The 19,649-nt window shown below is 35.5% G+C and overlaps 1 protein-coding gene across 1 annotated transcript in view; it reads left to right on the plus strand.

Annotated features, from left to right (window-relative positions):
- Nucleotides 1–19,649, plus strand: part of GSK3B (glycogen synthase kinase 3 beta) — a 197,803-nt gene that overhangs the window by 158,158 nt on the left and 19,996 nt on the right. The window contains exon 9 of the mRNA XM_082654334.1: nucleotides 5,533–5,719. Coding sequence (XP_082510460.1) covers nucleotides 5,533–5,719 — 187 coding nt within the window. The remainder of the gene's footprint in view (nucleotides 1–5,532; nucleotides 5,720–19,649) is intronic.

Below are 19,649 nucleotides of genomic sequence, written 5' to 3' on the forward strand. Positions count from 1 at the left end.
AGGAGGATTTAGATCTGCTTAGGTGTCGCTTAAGTTAGGAATTGCTGTAGTTTAGGGGAATATCCCCTAAGATAAGGAGGTGTGGATGAAAAGAAAATATTATATTCTTAGGAAGATCAAGCTGACTATAGTCACCATTTTATGAACAATGAAAGATTAAATTGGATAAGTGGACATTTGGTAATTCACACTTCTATAGTATAGTACTATTTTATCAGTAAATGAGATTAGAGGGAGAAATTTCATTTCATAGTTAAATGCTGATATCAATACACATATGATATTCCTTATGTGTATTAGAGCTCAGGAAATCTCCATAAGCCTTTTAATTAGTGCAGCTGAAATGTATTGAATGCTGGCTCTGCTGTGGCTAAGGAAAGGATGTTTTTGTTTCTTATGAATTATGTACTGCACATGAGCACTTCGGTAGACTTAAGTTCTTTTCTTAATTAACTTGATTAATTAGCATAGTTAACTAGTCAACAAATCCATGGCATTGTCTCACTTTTAGTCCTGTATTTAAGGCTTACAAATTGCAAATAATTTTATATATTAGGGTTGCTCTTCAGGAATGTTCATGGTGTATCAGTTTTTAGCATTGGATGCTTGTGTATTTTGGGTATGACCAGAGAACAGTGTCGTCTGTATTGTACATTTATCACAATGAAAACTTGGGAGGAGTAGCTGTTTGAAACAGGCACAGTACTTGTTCTGCATTCTACTTAGATTAATTATCATTGCTCATAGGCATTCTTACATTTCTCTGGTTGGCTGTTTAATACAGTGGAATTGTTGAAAGCTGATGCTATGAGAATCAACCATAGGCCTTGATGTGGTATATATGACCATTTATAAATGATAATTTTAAGGGGCTTATGATTCAGTCATAACAGCTCCAGGTTGAAATTTGATTTTGATGGCAAAAGTCTATTCTAGGACATGTAAAGGAGAAAATTACCTCTGTCCTTTCTGAGTTATCCAAATACAAATTTATTTTGAATAATTCTTCTGTTAAGGACTCATTTGCATTTGTTCAGTACCACAGATAATTTATTTTGGAAAAAAATGAATTTTTTCTCTCAGTTTCTTCTATAGACTAGTATTTGTGATGAGAGTTTGTTTCAATTTAAGAAAATGAGTTGCTGCACAGGTGAGGTAGTATTTGAATCACTTAAAAGTTCATGTCAGTGTTTTGATTCTTTTCAGTTTTTCCTTTCTCTTTTGTTTTCTTTCCTTTTGTTTATTTATTTTTTGCTTTGTTCTGTTTTGTTTTATTTATTTATTTTTGGTTTTAGTTTTTACAGGGGGTGTTTTGGGCTCTTCATGGCCTTGCTGACATTCTTGGCTGGCCATATTTAGTCTGCGCACTAATTATTAGTTGGCCCAGTTGAGTCTTACTTTGTGCTCTCAGTTTTTTGAGTCTGGTTTTCTATTTTTGTCCACCTGGTTGTGTTTTAAGTTCATGAGAGATTTTTATCCTGATGGGCCGGATTTTAATCCGTGTACTAAATTTTAGTCTGCAGACTAAAAATAATCCGCGGATTATTTATTTTTGCAAAATATTTAATTCCCCCACTGGAAACTATCCTAAAAGAATGTTAAATACTCTTAGAATAGCCAAGGGAATTCACAGCTACTGGTGAGGTCTGCCATTTTTTGTTCTCAATACCTAGACATAATAGACCCTACTACCTCCCTTTTGCATAATTGGCTCCGTTGTGCCTAGGTGTTGGTGTACATTACTATGCATGTCACCTATAACTGTGACTGTCCCTTAGTTGTATTGTTCATTGTATATATTTTTGTTTAGCTTTTGGTGGGTGAATTGGGCATATTTGCAGATGGAACTGTGTTGAATTTGTAGTGCTCAAAGATATAGAATTTTTTTCAGTGAGTTTTTCCAAAAAGAAAGAATGTTCATTATTTTTCCTAAGTAATGGGTGCAAGGGTATTAGGGGGCAAAGCCCACAATAGAAAAAGTAAGTTTATACCCGCACTCCTGAGGTGATATGTCAATTTCCTGAAGAGTCCTCTAAGATAATGAGAATGTCAGTAAACATCTCTTAGCAGGGAAGTCAATCCAAAATGGAGAATAATCCGCGGTGGCCTGATCCTTCTTAGCTCACACAAATTGAAAATATCTGGCTTGAAATCTATAGTAATATAAATTAAATATATTTATTACTTTTCTCTCATCACTAATAATTTAGCAAAAAATGTTTATACTGTGTACTGAAATTCATTAATAGAGAAAATTAGCAAATTGGGAACTTGTATCTTTAAAAGCAGTCTGATATGCCCCCTCCCAAGCCATGTCAATGGACAATGAATCCAGGTCGTAGAAGACCAAACACTTTACTTTGGGAACTTTACTTCTAGATTTCATTTTGATTTTAACTTTTTTTGGTTTTGTATTTTTTTAATAAACGCACTGGCATCGGAACATAATTAACTAAAATTAAAATGTTTCTTTACTGTGCCTCACCATTGCGCAATCAAATTTTTTTTGCATACACTGTGGTGAAATAATTTTTAAAACTTGGACTTGCTACTGTGGAGACTGATGTTTAAAGTTTATAACTGTATAAACATTTTCTATGTCCCCCCCCACACCATGGATTTCTTATAACATTGGATATATTTTTCCTTGCTGGACTATTCTCTTTTGGATTGACTTCCCCTGTTTGGATTATTTCACTGCATTCTCATCTTTAGGATTCGTCAGGAACAGGACATTTCACCTCAGGAGTTCGGGTATGTACTTAATTTTTTTTTCCCAAAATTTCAGGGCAGGTCTATAAAACTAGGGGGAAAACTTTTTTTGAAAAGCTAAATAGTTATTCATTCTTGAAATGTAATAGTAAAAACAATGTAGGTAGCTGTGATTTCTGTTTTTACTCACTGTATGGTATAGGTTTTGCTTATAGTATATTTAGATGGTCAGTTTCCTGAGTGATTTATTGACATCTAAGCTGAAGTTTAGGAGTTGAGGGGTTTAAAAATTATTATTTTTACAAGAATAAATATTGACAAAGATCCACAGAACCAAAGATTCCGAGTGTTAGGCAATTTAAATGAGTAAGGAATGAAAAGCAGCAGAAACTAAAAGCCAGGGACTTCCATGGCAGTCCAGGGGTCAAGACTCTATTTCCACTGAAGTGGGGACGGGTTCGATCCCTGGTTGGGGAAGTTCTGCATGCCGCGCATTGCGGCCAAAAAAAAAAAAGAAGCCAAATCTCAATAGTTACTGATTTGCTTTTCTTTAGACACAGACGTAATTCAGAAGAGCTATTTCTAGTTTGGCCTGTAATTTTTGAAAGTTGCATGCTACCACACCCAGTCTTATGGTCAGAAATCTGGACTTTGGGTACACTGGGTTTTGACCCCGCATAATTTTCTGCTTAACCTTTATCCATAGATTACTGAACCAAGACTTTTCTCATCAAGAATCTCTCAAGGGGTTTAAATTAATAATGGATACATTTTTAAAAGGCGGGTTAAGTCTTAATTTTAGGCTCTTGGAATGAATTCTTTTCTTTATTGTTTTTAACTCTTTGATACTGTGAGTTAGGATTCCCTGGCAAGAATAAGCTAATATGTGTCTTAGTACCAACATGGATGGTCACTTGTAGCCAGTAAGAAACCAGAAAGATGTGGATGACTTTTTTTTTTAATAATCAGAAATAAGCTTACAATACTGATTTATTAATAGCAATAACACAAATTTTTTTTTCATTTAAACTACACTCACTGTGTAGCTTCCCTGCATTTGAATGTTAGAAGATATTTATTTCTGCTTTTGGTGGTGGTACTTTTAATTCTACTTATGTGTTACCATATTGGTGCAGAGACATTTTTATTAGACTAGCTAGCAAAATAAATCCATATGCTGTCAAATGCAAATTGCCCTCAGAGCAATGTCAGTAGTGCTTAATATTTTTACGAAAAATTTTCTAAATATTTCCACTGATTATTTTCTTTCACACTTTGATTATGGTTCTGGCTGGGGAGCAAGAAAGGGGAAAATGACTAAGAACAGTGTAAGATCTAAACATTTCAAATAATACAGTAACTCCTTGACTGAGGCAAGTCAGATTACTCAAAAGAATAAAGATAAAGCAGTTTTTGACCTTAGAGAGAGGGTTTTCTAACAAGCCAAATAAATTAACTAAGGCCTTTAATATTCGGAAGTAAATTTCTAATATCCTACCCAAGCCAATCTCTCAATTTCCATGGAAAATATCTTTATTAATAATAAACTTTGTGTAAAAACAAAAGGAATAAAAAAAGATTTTCAGAGTAGAGTACTCTTATAAATAGTCTCTTATAACCTAAGGAGTCTGTAGTAGTAACCAGTTCTGCTTTCAGCCTAGGTGAATAGACAAATGTTACATGAGCCTTTCTCGTTAGGAAAACTTAAGCCTCCCAGGCTCCTCTGTGCCTTGTCACAATCTACATGTTCTTTCCTCACTTTTAGGTCTATTTCCCTCCATTTTTACACATCTCTTTCTCTTTATGTGTCTGTCCACCTCCACCACTGCCACTACTACACCTTCTATTAGATTCTGTGTTCTTCCTGTCAAGGGGTATATGTTTCATTTTTCTTTAATTTCAAAGGCTTTCTGTTCGTTTATTTGTTTTTCACCTTCTGCTTTTATTCTTTAACTGTCCATAATTTAGAACACAGTATATTTTTCATAGTTTCATGTATTTATTAGGAGTTTTAAGACATAGATGAGTAGAAAGCTTTCTATTCCTTTAAGCAAATTTATTTATTTGCATTTTGCTTCAGTATAGCTTTCAGTTTACTTTTTCTGTGAATTAATAGCTCTTAATGAAAAATACATTTCTCTATTCCTGATTAAAACCCTAGAATATTTATTCAAATGAGGGTAAACTGGCCGTGTTCACGACAACCGCTACCTGAGAAAACAGTTTTGGACATTTTGCGAAGTTCTGGATATTCAAGAATTTCTTCAAATAATAATAGTCTCTGCTTATTGAAGAATTAATACCAAATCATTAATATTTATAGACTAAGAGTAAAACAGCTTTTCTTTTTTAAAAGATATTAATTGCCAAAATTTGAACAGCGCTGTCCGTTATCCATAATCGTTCTGCTAAAAAAATCACACAAAAGAGGCAACGTTTTATCTATTGCCACAGCAGTCAAAACTTTAAAATTAATTTTGTATTCTCCTAGTTGCGCTTGCCTCCAGAACTCAGGCTTTCTTTTATGCCTGTCACATTTTGTGTGCATGTTTGATTGTACTGCTTTATGATCAGCATATATAGATTTTTTTCCATTTCCCCTAGTTTTTTCTCTGAGCTTTTCTCATATAGTCTTTAATTAGCGGTTCACATCACTGTGGTAAATCATGTGCAGTTAACTCCTTTCATTCTAGAAGGTTCCTTTCACAAATGCAACCATGTTTTTGTACATGGTGGGAATTAACTCAGTACTCAGAGGATAATTTGCTAAGATTCTTACAAGGAAACATTAATTGTACCTTCTCTTTTTTTATACCGTAGGTCTTCCGACCTCGAACTCCACCAGAGGCGATTGCACTATGTAGCCGTCTGCTGGAGTATACCCCAACTGCCCGATTGACACCACTGGAAGCTTGTGCACATTCATTTTTTGATGAATTACGGGACCCAAATGTCAAACTACCAAATGGGCGAGACACACCTGCACTCTTCAACTTCACCACTCAAGGTAACTTCTAACACTTAATTCTTTTACCATTTCTGGGAAAATTACACGTGTGTGAAGTGACACTCTGTTAATTAAATCTGTGTAGGATAAAAGTAAGCATATTAAGTACTTATGCAGGTAGGAAGCATCCTATCTAACCACTTATTAGGCTACCACTTGTATGGTTTTGAACAAAATAATGGCAGGCAAAAAGTTTCAAATAGGCATAGCTTCTCTAATTTTTAGCAGATTATGATAAATCTTGGCACTGGAGAAGTTATATAGAGATTTCACTGAGTGAGGTTTATCACTAGTAAGACTAATGTATAATTTAACCTTCAGCTTTGTATATAAAAGTTAGAATATTAAAATTTCTTGCTTCCCAAGGATTTATATCAAGTTTTTTTAACCTGGGAATAAATTGGTGGCTGTATTTTTGTAATTTTAGACATTATACAGATGGGGAAAACTAGAGTCCTATAAACCCCTTCTTGGAACTTAATATAACTTTATATATAACGGATGTAGAAGAGAAATTCTCATCCCTTCTGGGCTTGGCATCATTGCTGCTGAGAAAACACTGATTGGAAAACTAAGTTTGTGCATTGGTGGTTTCTAAAAAGCCCAGGGATAGTCATTTCTTCACCATTTCTATGTTCGGTTTTCATTCATTCATCAACCACACTGCCTCTGATGATATGATTTTCTTCCTAAACTGAACATTAAATGTGTACAATTCCCTATAGATAAAACAAGGAATAAATAGATTGCTTGTTTTCATTGATTAGTCAAGCTAAAAATATAGAAGGGGGATGGAGAGCTTTCTGTGATCAGGAAATAGATATATTTCCTTTATTATAAAGCCAATTTTTCCCCCATATTTAAACTTTTCTAAAATTGATTGTGGAAAAATGTGCTGCTTAAACTTTAGATTTGGAACATCTAAGTTGCTAGTAAAATAGACCTGGATGATTCAGTTGACTATAATCTTAAGCTGTCACTATTATGTAATGCTGGCAATGCTGATGTAGTCTACGTTCATCTAAGAAAAATGTTCAGGTATCCTGGGACTATTAATTTTGACTAGGGTTGATCAGAAATCACTTGGAATGTTGCTTTAAGTCCTGACTATGCCTCTCTAAGAAGAATGTTAATGAATGCCAGGTAGGGTATACAAAGGAGCAGAATTGGATATAGAGCCTGGAAAAGTGAAGACTTAAGGGACTCCTGAGAAAAATACCTCAAATAAAGACCTCAGCCCCTGGCATAAATAGAGACTAAATAAAATTATTGATGAATCAATAAAGAAGTTTTCAGCTGGTAATAATGGAACAAGCTGTTTTCAGAATATTGATCTGTATATCGGGGAAAAGCTGGATGATGTCAAATATTGTAGATAAGATGATTCTGATTTGGAAGAAGGTTAGACTGGGAGACTCTTGGCCTCTTCCAGAACAGAAATTCATTGATTCCATGTCATACAAGTTTTAGACCTCTTGAGAAAATAAATTTTATTTTTAATTCTTACTGCTTTTGTTTTAATCGAGTAATACATGTAGATGGAAGAAAATGTTGAAAATGCAGAGGAGGTAGAGAAAATTAAAATCACAATCCCGAAGTACTTTTAGGCTTCAAAATAATCACTTTTAGCATTTTATGGTGTAGCTCTTTTCAGTCTTTTTTCTAATGCTAAAACTGTTAATCCTTGAATATAAAGTGATCCTCTATTTTCCCATTTAGAAGATCCCAAAAGGGTTCTTTTTGTTAACTTGAATATGTTGAAAATTATATATTATGTAAAGTTAATATTAGGTTAGGAATTTTTTTTTACATCTCAAATTTCATAAAACAATTTTTTTCAAACTGTATATGCATCTTTTACATCTGTGTCTTTGTTATCAGTAGAGCTACTTTTTGAACCATCTATATAGTTTTTTAGGTTACATCACCTAAAGTTTTTAATATGAAGCACTTTTTGAATCTGTCTGAGACCGCCATTGGAAATTCTACATGTATCCATTTACATAGCATGATACATTTTTTTCCTTTTTGTACTGTAGGTATATGTTTATTGTCTGCATAATATAATTATTTAGTGGATTGCTTTTTAAAGTGGTATCTAAAAGGCTTTTGTATACAGTGACATCCAGTGGAACTGTGGAGTCTTGACATCAGAAACTACTAAGTCAGTGCTAAATTTCTTTACCTCTTTTTTTACCATTTCTGTCAGGTAACTTTAAAGTTTCCCAAATTTTGAAGGGAAACTTGATTGAGTTTTTTCCCATGCTAAGTATCTTCTCCAGCAAGTACTTTGTTTCTCAGAATACACAAATCAAGACAGCCCCTTGTCAAGTGAACAACTTGGTAGAAACTCAAATGCATACAAGGTGATATTTATGATGGATACATTTTGGAGAATAATTCTCCTTAAATTGAGACATATTTTGATACATACTCTTCAATGTGTGTGTGCACCTGTATGTGTTGATTGAAAATGAGATGCTGCTTAAACCTTTCTTTGATCAGATTTTAAAATCCAGGATTCAGTTTCACTGTTCCCATGCACTATTTTTGAAGTAATTACATTTAACTCTTTAGTCACTGGCTAATAATTTTCTATTATTACTAAAGAAAATAAAATTTAAAACAACTAAGTTTGTTATTTTATGAATTTCTAAGCTTTTTAAAAAACTGAGATAAAATTCACATAGCATGAGATGAACCATTTTAAAGTAAACAATCCAGTGGTGTTAATACATTCACAGTGTTGTGCAGCTATCACTTCTGTCAAATTCCAAAACATTTTCATTGCTCCTGAAGAAAACTACATACGCATTAAGCACTCAGTCTCCATTAATCCCTCCTTCAGCCCTTGGTAGCCACCAATCTGCTTTCTGTCTCTATAGATTTCCCTATTCTGGGTATTTCATATGATGGAATCACATAATGTGGGATTCTTTCACTTAGCATGTTTTCAGAGCTCATCCATGTTGTAGCATGTATGAGTATTTCATTCCTTTTTATGGCAGAATAATATTTCATTATATCACGTCTTAATCAGTTCAGGCAACTATAACAAAATACCATAGACTAGGTGGATTAAGCAGCAAACATTATTTTTTTTAAACATCTTTATTGGAGTATAATTGCCTTACAATGGTGTGTTAGTTTCTGCTTTATAAAAAAGTGAATCAGCTATACATATGCATATATCCCCATATCTCCTCCCTCTTGCGTCTTCCTCCCACCCTCCCTATCTCACCCCTCTAGGTGGTGACAGAGCACCGAGCTGATCTCCCTGTGCTATGCGGCTGCTTCCCACTAGCTATCTATTTTACATTTGGTAGTATATATAAGTCCATGCCACTCTCTCACTTTGTCCCAGCTTACCCTTCCCCCTCCCCGTGTCCTCAAGTCCATTCTCTACATCTGCATCTTTATTCCTGTCCTGCCCCTAGGTTCTTCAGAACCTTTTTTTTTTTTTTTTAGATTCCATATATATGTGTTAGCATACGGTGTTTGTTTTTCTCTTTCTGACTTACTTCACTCTGTATGACAGACTCTAGGTCCATCCACCTCACTACAAATAACTCAATTTCGTTTCTTTTTATGGCTGAGTAATATTCCATTGTATATATGTGCCACATCTTCTTTATCCATTCATCTGTCGATGGACACTTAGGTTTAAGCAGCAAACATTTGTCTCTCACGGTTCTGGAGGTTGGGAACATCAAGATCAAGATGCCGGCAAATTCAGTGTTTGGCAGGGGCCCACCTCCTGGTTTGCAGATGGCTACTTTTTGCTCATATGGTGAAGAGAGATCACCTCTCTTGTGTCGCTTCTTATAAGACCACTAATCCCATTCATGAGGGTTCTACCCTCATGACCAAATTTCCTCCCAAAGGCTCCACTTCCAGATACCATCACATTGTGGATTAGGGCTTCAGCATATGAAGTTTAAGGGGACACAAACCTTCAGTCCATAGCATAGGGATATACCACATTTTGTTTATCCATTCATGTACTGATGGACATTTGGTTTGTTTCTACCTTCTGGCTATTGTGAATCGTGCTGCTCTGACCATTGTGTACAAGTATGAATTTGTTTGAATACTTGTTTTCAGTTTTTTTGAGTCATATGGTAATTCTATGTTTAATTTCTTAAGGAACTACCAAACCATTTTGCACAATGGCTTGCACATTTTACATTCCTACCAGGAATGTTACAAGCGTCCCCATTTCTTCACATCCTCACAAATACTTGTCTTCCTTTTTTTTTTTAATAGCTGTCTCAGTGGGTGTGAAGTGGTATCTCATTTGATCCTAAGGCTTACTGCAGTATAATGATTTAGAACCTGGTAAATGCTATTTACCTGTTCTCTAGTAAATTGTGTTCATAAGACAGATTAACATGAAAATAAATCGGCTTAGATTTTAGAATATGGTCTCTAAAATATTGGAAGGACTTTTGTGAGTGGGCAGTTTTCATATTGTCAAATAATAGAATCAACTAAAGTAAAGAAAAGGCTCATTTTAAAGAGTAAATAATTTAACTCAGACTTTGTTCACACATACCTAATTGTTACAAGTTTTAAAAAAGGAATGAAGAATGTTTTATTTTGATATTTCAACTTTTTATATTTGCCCAGGATATCAAACATAAATATGACTCTGTGTATGTCTGAATGTGCATATGACTTTGAGAAGTTGAAGAATATGTGTGTACATGGATGTGGTATATGTAGACATGGCATGCAATCTCTGTGGCTGTCAGACTCTTCATGTGATTCTTTGGATATCAGTGAGAAGGATGTGCATGAATCTTTGTACCTCTTCAAATGGACCCTGTGAATATATCCTTGAAATGGTTTTTCATAAAACTCAATGTATTAAGTTGAACATGACATCATTTTGTAATATGGCCCTTCTTTATTAAAGTTGTTAAATGCTGCCCTGTCTTAGCAGCCATTCTGAAACTAGGCTATGATCACTTAGTAGTACTTTCTCCCTATCCTTCTAGATCACTATTATACTTGAACAGTGTTTCCATATAAGGACACAGCTGTCCAGGAAAGAGGTGCTACTTGATGTCAATAATTTTTGTTATTTCTGTTTGATCCTCCCTGTTCTGATTTTGGAGCAGTTTTTGCAAATAGTCATCTTATTTACTAAGGCAAAGATGTAACTGTTGTGCAGATGCAACTTTAAAGCACATACTAATTAATAGCAGTTAATGGATGATCAGAATAAAACTGGCTAATTCAAGAGAATGAAGAAGGAGAACTAACTTTCCAGTTGGTTGTATGGCTAGAGAGAGTGCAGAGATAGGAAACATGGGGGCAGAGGTAGGGGGGGATGGAGGGTGTCATTAGTGAGGTTCTGCTGTACCCTCCTACATCCTCACAGCAAATTTTCAGTGAAGTCTATACTATTTTCCCCAGATAAACTAAAGGTAATCCCTCATCTACATATAGTAGGTGCTCAATGACTGTTTCAGTGATTGATACCTGCCACTTTAAATACACACAGTATTTATTAATTCATGCAACCTGTACTTATTGGGCATTTCTAATGTTCCCTCTAGTTGTTGGTACTGTTGTTTTAATTAGTAAAGTAAACCTACCATATGAACAGAACTATGAAGATTAGACACTTGAGTAGAATATAGTAAAGCTTATAGCTAACTACAATTTGATGTTTGTTACTGTGCCATGAGTAAATAGCCATAAATGTTAGTTAATATTACTTTCATATAATCAAAACAAGTGTTTCTGTGATCAGCTAGAGGGAGAAGAGAGGTGAACAGATATGGGACAGAAAACTTTGAGATCCTTCTGACCTTCTGGATCCATAACTATTACACCTCTCTTTTTTTCTGGCACTGGGGTTTCTGTGTTCTAGGATCCCCTGACTGACAGTATTACCTGCCTCCAGACATTGGAAACCAGGACAGACCTTTAGCATACCATACCCTTCTTTCCCTTTCCCTCAGTTATTGGATCTCAAAGGTTGGACATAACTTAATCAGACCTCAGGAATCAAATAGAATCAGGAAATCCCAACAGAGATCGATATTCTCCTTGTTTACCAATTCCTTACCTATTCTAAGGCTGGAATATACTGGAAATAGGTAGTTTTGTATGTTTAAAGATGAGTCTCCAGTTAATTCCACCACACACATCCCAAGTTCCAATTTTCTAACCTGATTTTATGAGATTTTACCAAGTAAAATTATTTTAGTAAACGTCCCCCTGAGGGCATCGGATAGGATGGGGGTTGGGCAGGTGTAAGTAAAGATTATCAACTATTTACATTAGTGTGACTTAGTTTGAAGAGTCTACTGCTCTACCACTTAGCTGGGTTATCTGAGGGAATGACAGTTTTGTGGGGGAACAAGGAGGAAGAGTGGCTTATTGGTTAGGCCAGAAGAAGGGGGGACTGCTTAAATGAGAGTTAAAACAGGATATTTGGAGCATTCAGAAAACAGCATGCAAACTCAGGCAGACTACGGATGTCTTGGGATACAGGGAAAAGAGTATCTGGACATGAGGAAAACAGTGATGAGACAGCAAAGGGGTTCCAGAAATCAAGTGGAAAAAAAGTCAGTAAAAGGAAGAGTAAGAGAAAACCGAAAGGAATGGGGGAAGGATCAGAGAAAGATTTTTTTAATGCGTTTAGGACTGTGTTAAAGAAAAGTAAGTGATGAAAACAGGGTCTGAGGACAAGTTGGGGGTGGGCAACAAAAGCAAGTGTTACAGAAGGCCAGCTTACCAAAGGCTTATACTTCTTCATCTGAAAGCAGTAGACTACTTATTTATAAAATCTGTTGTAACTCATTATTTTTGATAATTAGGAGGCTCCATATCTTTATAGCAATGATTTTTAAACCAGTTTTTTTGTTATGAAATAGTGATATGCATAAATATGGTCAGCCCACCTGCTTACCTAGCTTTCTATATCCTGGGTATTTTCTTCTAGCCTGTCTTACCCTCAGCCACATCTAAAGTGGACATAGTATATCACAACATTGTTAATCGGCTATACTCCAATATAAAATAAAAAGTTAAAAAAAAAATAAAGTGGACATAGTATTTCAACCACCTTAATTAAGGTAATGAAGTATCTTGTAATATTCTAACCTTGACTAGGGTCTTTTTGGTTTTAGATTTATTATCATTTACAATAGCAAGAACAAATTTACATAAGATAGGAAATCTTGATTTATATGTAGGATATGAATCAAATCCTAAATAGGAACTCATAAACTGCTCTCACTTGCAGTGCCCCTCTTTTTTTTTTTTTTTAACTAAACTATAAACCTTTCACATGGCTATCCCTGTTTTTCTACTGTGTTCTTCTGGGTGAAAAATGGCTATAAAAGATCTTGATAAATGGACTTGAGGAAATTTGGGTATAAATAAAAGGATTATTCTAGTAAATAAATGAGAGATGGAGCTGTTTATACTTATCAAAGGAATTGGTGTCAGAATTATTCTTTAATATTTTATGAATAATTTAGAAGAGTAAAATATCGAGGTAAGCTGTACTCTTCTAGGTATTGAAAGCTAAACCAAGGAAATACACTGCAAGGGAGAGCTTAGGAAATTCGTGAGTGCCAGTAAGAGGGGGCAGGTTAGTTTTAGTTCAGGCAACCAGAGTACTACTGACATACAGTATTGACTGTATTCAGAATTTTAGGATCTAAATTATCAATTATTTAGGAGGATTATTTTCCCTTTCCCTGAGATTTGAGTGTCTCTGCTGCCTCAACTGTACTATTGGAGAGAATGTGGAATGTTATAGGAACAAACAATGAAAAACTAATGTCTGGACTTAAAGTTCTGTGTGTAGTTTGGACAGATACACTTCCAGGAAGACCAGAATACTGGTGGTATGTGATGTATAACCAAGGCAATAAAGATATGCAGTATTGCATATGGAGTAAGTCAGACCTAAAGTCTCCTTCCCAGTCTCTCTCTAACTAGGTGCAGATCTTGGCCAAGACACTATCTCTGAGTTTACTAATTTAAAAAGATGAGGTAGTTGGATTAAAGGATATTCAAAGACACATACAGCTGAGTAATATTCCATTGTATATATGTGCCACATCTTCTTTATCCATTCATCCGATGATGGACACTTAGGTTGTTTCCATCTCCTGGCTATTAAATAGAGCTGCAATGAACATTTTGGTACATGATTCTTTTTGAATTATGGTTTTCTCAGGGTATATGCCCAGTAGTGGGATTGCTAGGTCATATGGTAGTTCTATATGTACAATGGAATATTACTCAGCCGTAAAAAGAAACGAAATTGAGTTATTTGTAGTGAGGTGGATGGACCTAGAGTCTGTCATATGGAGTGAAGTAAGTCAGAAAGAGAAAAACAAATACCGTATGCTAACACATATATATGGAATCTAAGGAAAAAAAAAAAAGGTCATGAAGAACCTAGGGGTAAGATGGGAATAAAGACACAGACCTACTAGAGAATGGACTTGAGGATATGGGGAGGGGGAAGGGTAAGCTGTGACAAAGTGAGAGAGTGGCATGGACATATATACACTACCAAACGTAAAATAGATAGCTAGTGGGAAGCAGCCGCATAGCACAGGGAGATCAGCTTGGTGGTTTGTGACCACCTAGAGTGGTGGGATAGGGAGGGAGGGAGACGCAAGAGGGAAGAGATATGGGAACATATGTATATGTATAACTGATTCACTTTGTCATAAAGCAGAAACTAACACACCGTTGTAAAGCAATTATACTCCAATAAAGATGTTAAAAAAAAAAGATTCTTTTCAAAACTCTGTCAGAAGGAATAAAATAAGAAAGAACGTGTGTTTAAAAAAAAAAAAAGACACATACAGCTCCAAAATTCTGATTATAAAAAATGAGTTGACTCCAGAAGGACAAAGAAAAAATGAGAAATAAAGCTAAAAACATAGAGCATGAAAGGATAAGATATGTAAAATCATGGTACAAATGGACACAAGAAAAACACAGACTGGTTCCTGCAGAATTCAACATAAATGCTACACTTATTACATTTCATCAAGAATGGAGTTCTAAGATTTTCAGGTTACTAAAGCTTATTCTTTTTAATCACCAGGACTTTAAAAATGCTAACATTTTGCTAGATAACTTGTAAATGTATCATTACTATAAATGTAGTACACAAAATGCATTATGTAGTATACAATGCATTACTATAAATGTAGTACAGACCTTTTTGGGTGACTAGTATAAATTGTGATGCTCCCTCTTGGGCAGTTCCAAGGCAAAGTAGTCATGGGTTTCTACAGGTATCATGTAGTCCGCGCATGAAACATTGCTAATATTACCAAGCAGCAGGAGCAAGCCTTGTAATTTGTTTACTATTTGTCTGATCTTCTGATTAGTTTAGTATTTGTTTACTTTTCTGAATGAGTATGGCATATGTAGTCAACGTTAGGAACTTGGTCAGAGATTTCCTGGCCTGGGCACTTTGAAATTGTTAAGAGAGAAACAGTTGTAATGGGGTTACTTGTTCATCTAAAAAATATATATCCAAACAAGCAACATTAGAATTCAGTGTGTAAGATCAAGGTTCACCATCCTAACATTTAAATTACTCCTCAAAGAAAAAGTACCATGCCATTGTTAAGTCATTTTCTGTGAATAGGAAAAAAAAAACAGCAGTTTTAACTATATAGACAACCACTGGCAATTTTCATTTATTCTTAAGAGACCTGATACACACATGAAAACCTCAGACTACTTATAGAAGGTAAAGAAAGTTTGCCTCTTGTAGTGACTCCTTTCTGGGGGTCTGCATGTTGAGCCCTTTCAAATGTAACAAAGAAGATTTCCTTCTAACTTATGACTGTAAGAGGTTTAGTTAATAAAGGGTTGATTTCTTCCTTCTGGTTTGTACATTGATTACTATTCTCAAACTTATCCTCAGCTTTCACACAACACAGTTTTAACAAACGTATATACCTCTTCCCACCCCTCCTCCTATCCCCCACCCCTGCAAATTAAAAAAAAACAAAAACCCGCCCTTTCTTATTAATAAATTTGGAAATCTTATATTTGGAAGAAGAGAAACTTTAAGGGAAACTTCAGGTTTCTCCAAAACAACTAGATTTAGGTTCTGTTCTTGTTTTTAACATTTAAAAAGATTGCTTAACTTACAGTGGTCTTTTCATGGGAATTTTTCTTCTATAGTTTTTAGTGTCAACAGTGCAGCAAAATTTATTTAAATGAGTTTGGTTAACCTTTTGGTTGGTTGATACCTTTCTTGGTTGGCTTATTGATAGCTATTTTTAAATTCATTTGCTTTTGTTCGAATTGTGCATTATGTTTTGATGGTGGACCACATAATGATTGATACACCGTCAAAACATTCATAATGTTTCCTCATAAACTACTATGGGATTTTTCTTTTAATGAGTAGTTTTATGGCATCTTCAATTGGTTGAAGAAATCCTTGTCATGCATGAAGTTTTCTAAAACATTCTGGAACCTGTTGCCATTTTGTTTGAACCATGTCTCTGCAGTAATGCGGTCTCTTATTCTTCCCACCTCTTTTCCATAGCTAGACCCACTTTTATATTATGGGCTTCCTTGTTTCCTTAATAATCTCCCTGCTCTCAAGACTCACACATATATTTAGTGAATAAATATTAACTTTTCATTTTCAATCTCTTCTACACGCCATCATATTCTCTGCCTTTAAGAATACATATACTGGGACTTGCCTGGTGGCACAGTGGTTAAGAATCCACCTGCCAATGCAGGGGACACAGGTTCGAGCCCTGGTCCAGGAAGATCCCACATGCTACGGAGCAGCCAAGCCCGTGTGCCACAACTACTGAGCCTGCGCTCTAGAGCCCGTATGCGACAACTGCTGAAGCCCAAGCGCCTAGAGCCCGTGCTCCACAACAAGAGAAGCCACCGCAATGAGAAGCCCACGCACTGCAACGAAGAGTTGCCCCGCCCACTGTAACTAAAGAAAGCCCGCGCACAGCAATGAAGACCTAACACAGCCAATCAATCAGTCCATAAAATTTAAAGAAAAAAAGAATACATATACTTTCCCTGATTCTAAAAATGTCTGTTGCTTTGCTCTTTCTGTCCTCCAAAATGCCATCCTTTTTTTTGCTTTCTTTCTGTACATTTTGTATGCATACTCATTGCCTCCGTTTCCTTACTATTCAGTGCCATGGATAGACAGGGAGATTGGGAGTAGGTTGTAATTGTTGCATGCAAAAAAAAAAAAAAAATTGCAAGCATTTTGGACTACTTGTGACAGCCCACAGAAGTGCCCATAGTCTCTCCTCACAAAAGGGACAGACTTGTAGTGTAGAAAACAGTGCTATAATACATGGAGGCTTCCTCATTCACACAAGCAAAAGCTGTGACAGTTAGCAAGCTCTCTGAAGTGGAGAAGAGCTAATGGATGGAAAGCAATGGACCTGAAGGAATACATATAATTAAGGAAGAGGAAAAGGACAATGGTGTATAGAAGTTGGAGAGATAATAGAGCTATATGTGGCTGTCCAGTTTAGAATTTCTTAAGTTTTTGGGTGTGTGACTCAAAACTTTCACAAAAGTTCTCCCCGCCCCCAAAGGCTATCCACCGTTCACTTTAGGTTAAGAACTTAGTCTTTTAAGTTGTTTCATGAACCTTACTTACCTCTCCCCTGTGTCTTTAGATGTGGCAAAGCCTCCAGTATCCCATAGCTTCCTTTTTTTTGGTTATCGTCGTCTTTCTTTGCTGTTCCCTTTCACTTTCATTAGTTACCCCCCTACCACCTAGTAAAAAAGAGGATTGTTTTTCTCAAACCCTGCAACTGTGTGTGTGTGTGTGTGTACGCATACATACACCTTAACCAGAATAAGACACAAAACCACCATGGCCCTCAATTGGACATGCAGATACACAAGGATAGGTGATCTGGTAAAAGATTGAGTGAATGGGAGAAAATGGACAGCATGTGACCACAGACCACTGATACTCAGTTTATTTTAAAGATTATCTCAATTGTAGCTCTGTCAGAATGTCTTATATTAAAATCTTTGGTCATCTTTTCCTTTTTTGGGTTTTCTTTTAGATGTTGGGCTCATAGTCATAGAGATCTTTTAACTTAAAAGTGTCCCAGTCTTGAATCGATTGAATGCCTTTCTTGCCAGCTTATTTGTGTAATTGTCCTTCCATTTCCTATTTCTGTTGAACAGACAAAGACAACCATCTTTTTATCTGTCTATCCTGGGACCTAACACAATCTTTCATGCTCAGTATTGTTAGTTGGATGAGGGTGTGGGTGGGTAGATGGATGGGTGGATTTTAAAGAAGCTTTTCTATTTTAGAAGATTTTAATCTTAACTGGGATGGTAAGTCTGACTTTCTTTTGGATTACTGAAGAGTAACTACCACATCTTACATTAATTTTTATTCTTAGAACCATAAACTCATCAGCCATGGCAATTATCAGTGATTCTTTTCTTTTTCTAGGTGTAAGGTTGTGCGTTAAAATTGGACTGATTTGAAGTAAAACTACATTGGCTCTTTCTGTACCTCAGTGAGAACTGAAACAGCTACTAAAGCTGATTATGAGAAAACAGCATCTCTTCAAACCTGATCATTAGGGCAGTGATTTTCCAACTCAGGGAAGGTTATTATTTGATGAGCTGACCTAATAAGTCTTCTCATTTAAGGGGAAAAGATAATGAATAGTCTTCTCTCAGTTTTGAGCTTTTCCTCCCATTCATTTTTCAGATATCTTGACATCAGCATATTGCTTCTTTTTACCAGAATCTGGTTATCATTTAGTATCTGATTTAGTAAAAAATTTAGCTACTAAGGCACCAAGTTGAATAAATCAGTATTGCCAGGGGCTTTGTAAAGTACTGCGTTAAAACGATATTTCCCTTACTAGGGGCTGGCGGGAGGGATGAATGGCGAGTAGTTGCTTAAAGGTTTCCCTTTGGGGTGATGAAAATATTTTGAAACTAGGTACAGGTGATGGTTGTACAACATTGTGAATGTACTAACTTCCACGAATTATACACTTTAAAGTGATTAATTTTATATTATGTGAATTTTACTTTAATTTAAAGAAAATACTATTTCCTAACTTTTTTTACTCCGTGCCGTAACTGTGAATTGCTTGTAGCTCAGAGGATAACATCTTCCTTTAGCTAGTACGGTCGTATAATTATTCCTTCAAATTATTGGAATAAGAATTATTAATAGCGACACTTATTAGAGTGGAAATAAGCACTCACTAGTTAAATGCCAGAACTACAAGAATAAACCAGGGTTATCCCAGGCAGACTAGAAGAAGTCGTATTATCGGAAGTTAACACCAGATAATTTTATGTACAAGCTCACCACCATGTCTCGGTAGTTGTTTACATTATTAAGTCCAATATCATCTTTTTCTCAAGATTCATATACAGAACTTAATTCTTTAAAGAAAGCCAGTTTGTATACAGTTGACAGAGAGAAACTTTCCATGTGCAGATAAAAGCGTATTTCAAACTTTTAAAAAGTAATAATCTTACTAAGTTAAAAAGCAAAGTAGAATTCAGTAAAGACATTTTTAATAAAAGCAATGAGAATTTAAACAGGTGTTCCTTAAATCCCGTTTCCACTACTGTTTGGATAAATCTTACCTGCTATCGAGTAACTTGGTCTGTGCATGCCGAAGTACAAACTGCAATTATATTCTCTTTTCCGTGACACTGTCACCCTCAATCCCTGCAGTCAAATACTGTCAGAGCACCAAGAGAAAACCTAGTATATTTAAGTTAATAAAAGATGGAAATATATCTTATTAATATGCTTACCCTCAAACTTTTGACCAGTACCTTTCCCCGGCCTATCTTTAGTTCTCAGAGATACCCTAATTTTAGCAGATAGTGCCTTTGTTATGTATCACACCATTTCTGTGGACTTTCTCTA

The sequence above is a fragment of the Grampus griseus genome, assembly GCF_964374135.1.
Source record: "Grampus griseus genome assembly, chromosome: 5".
Classification (NCBI taxonomy): Eukaryota; Metazoa; Chordata; class Mammalia; order Artiodactyla; family Delphinidae; genus Grampus; species Grampus griseus.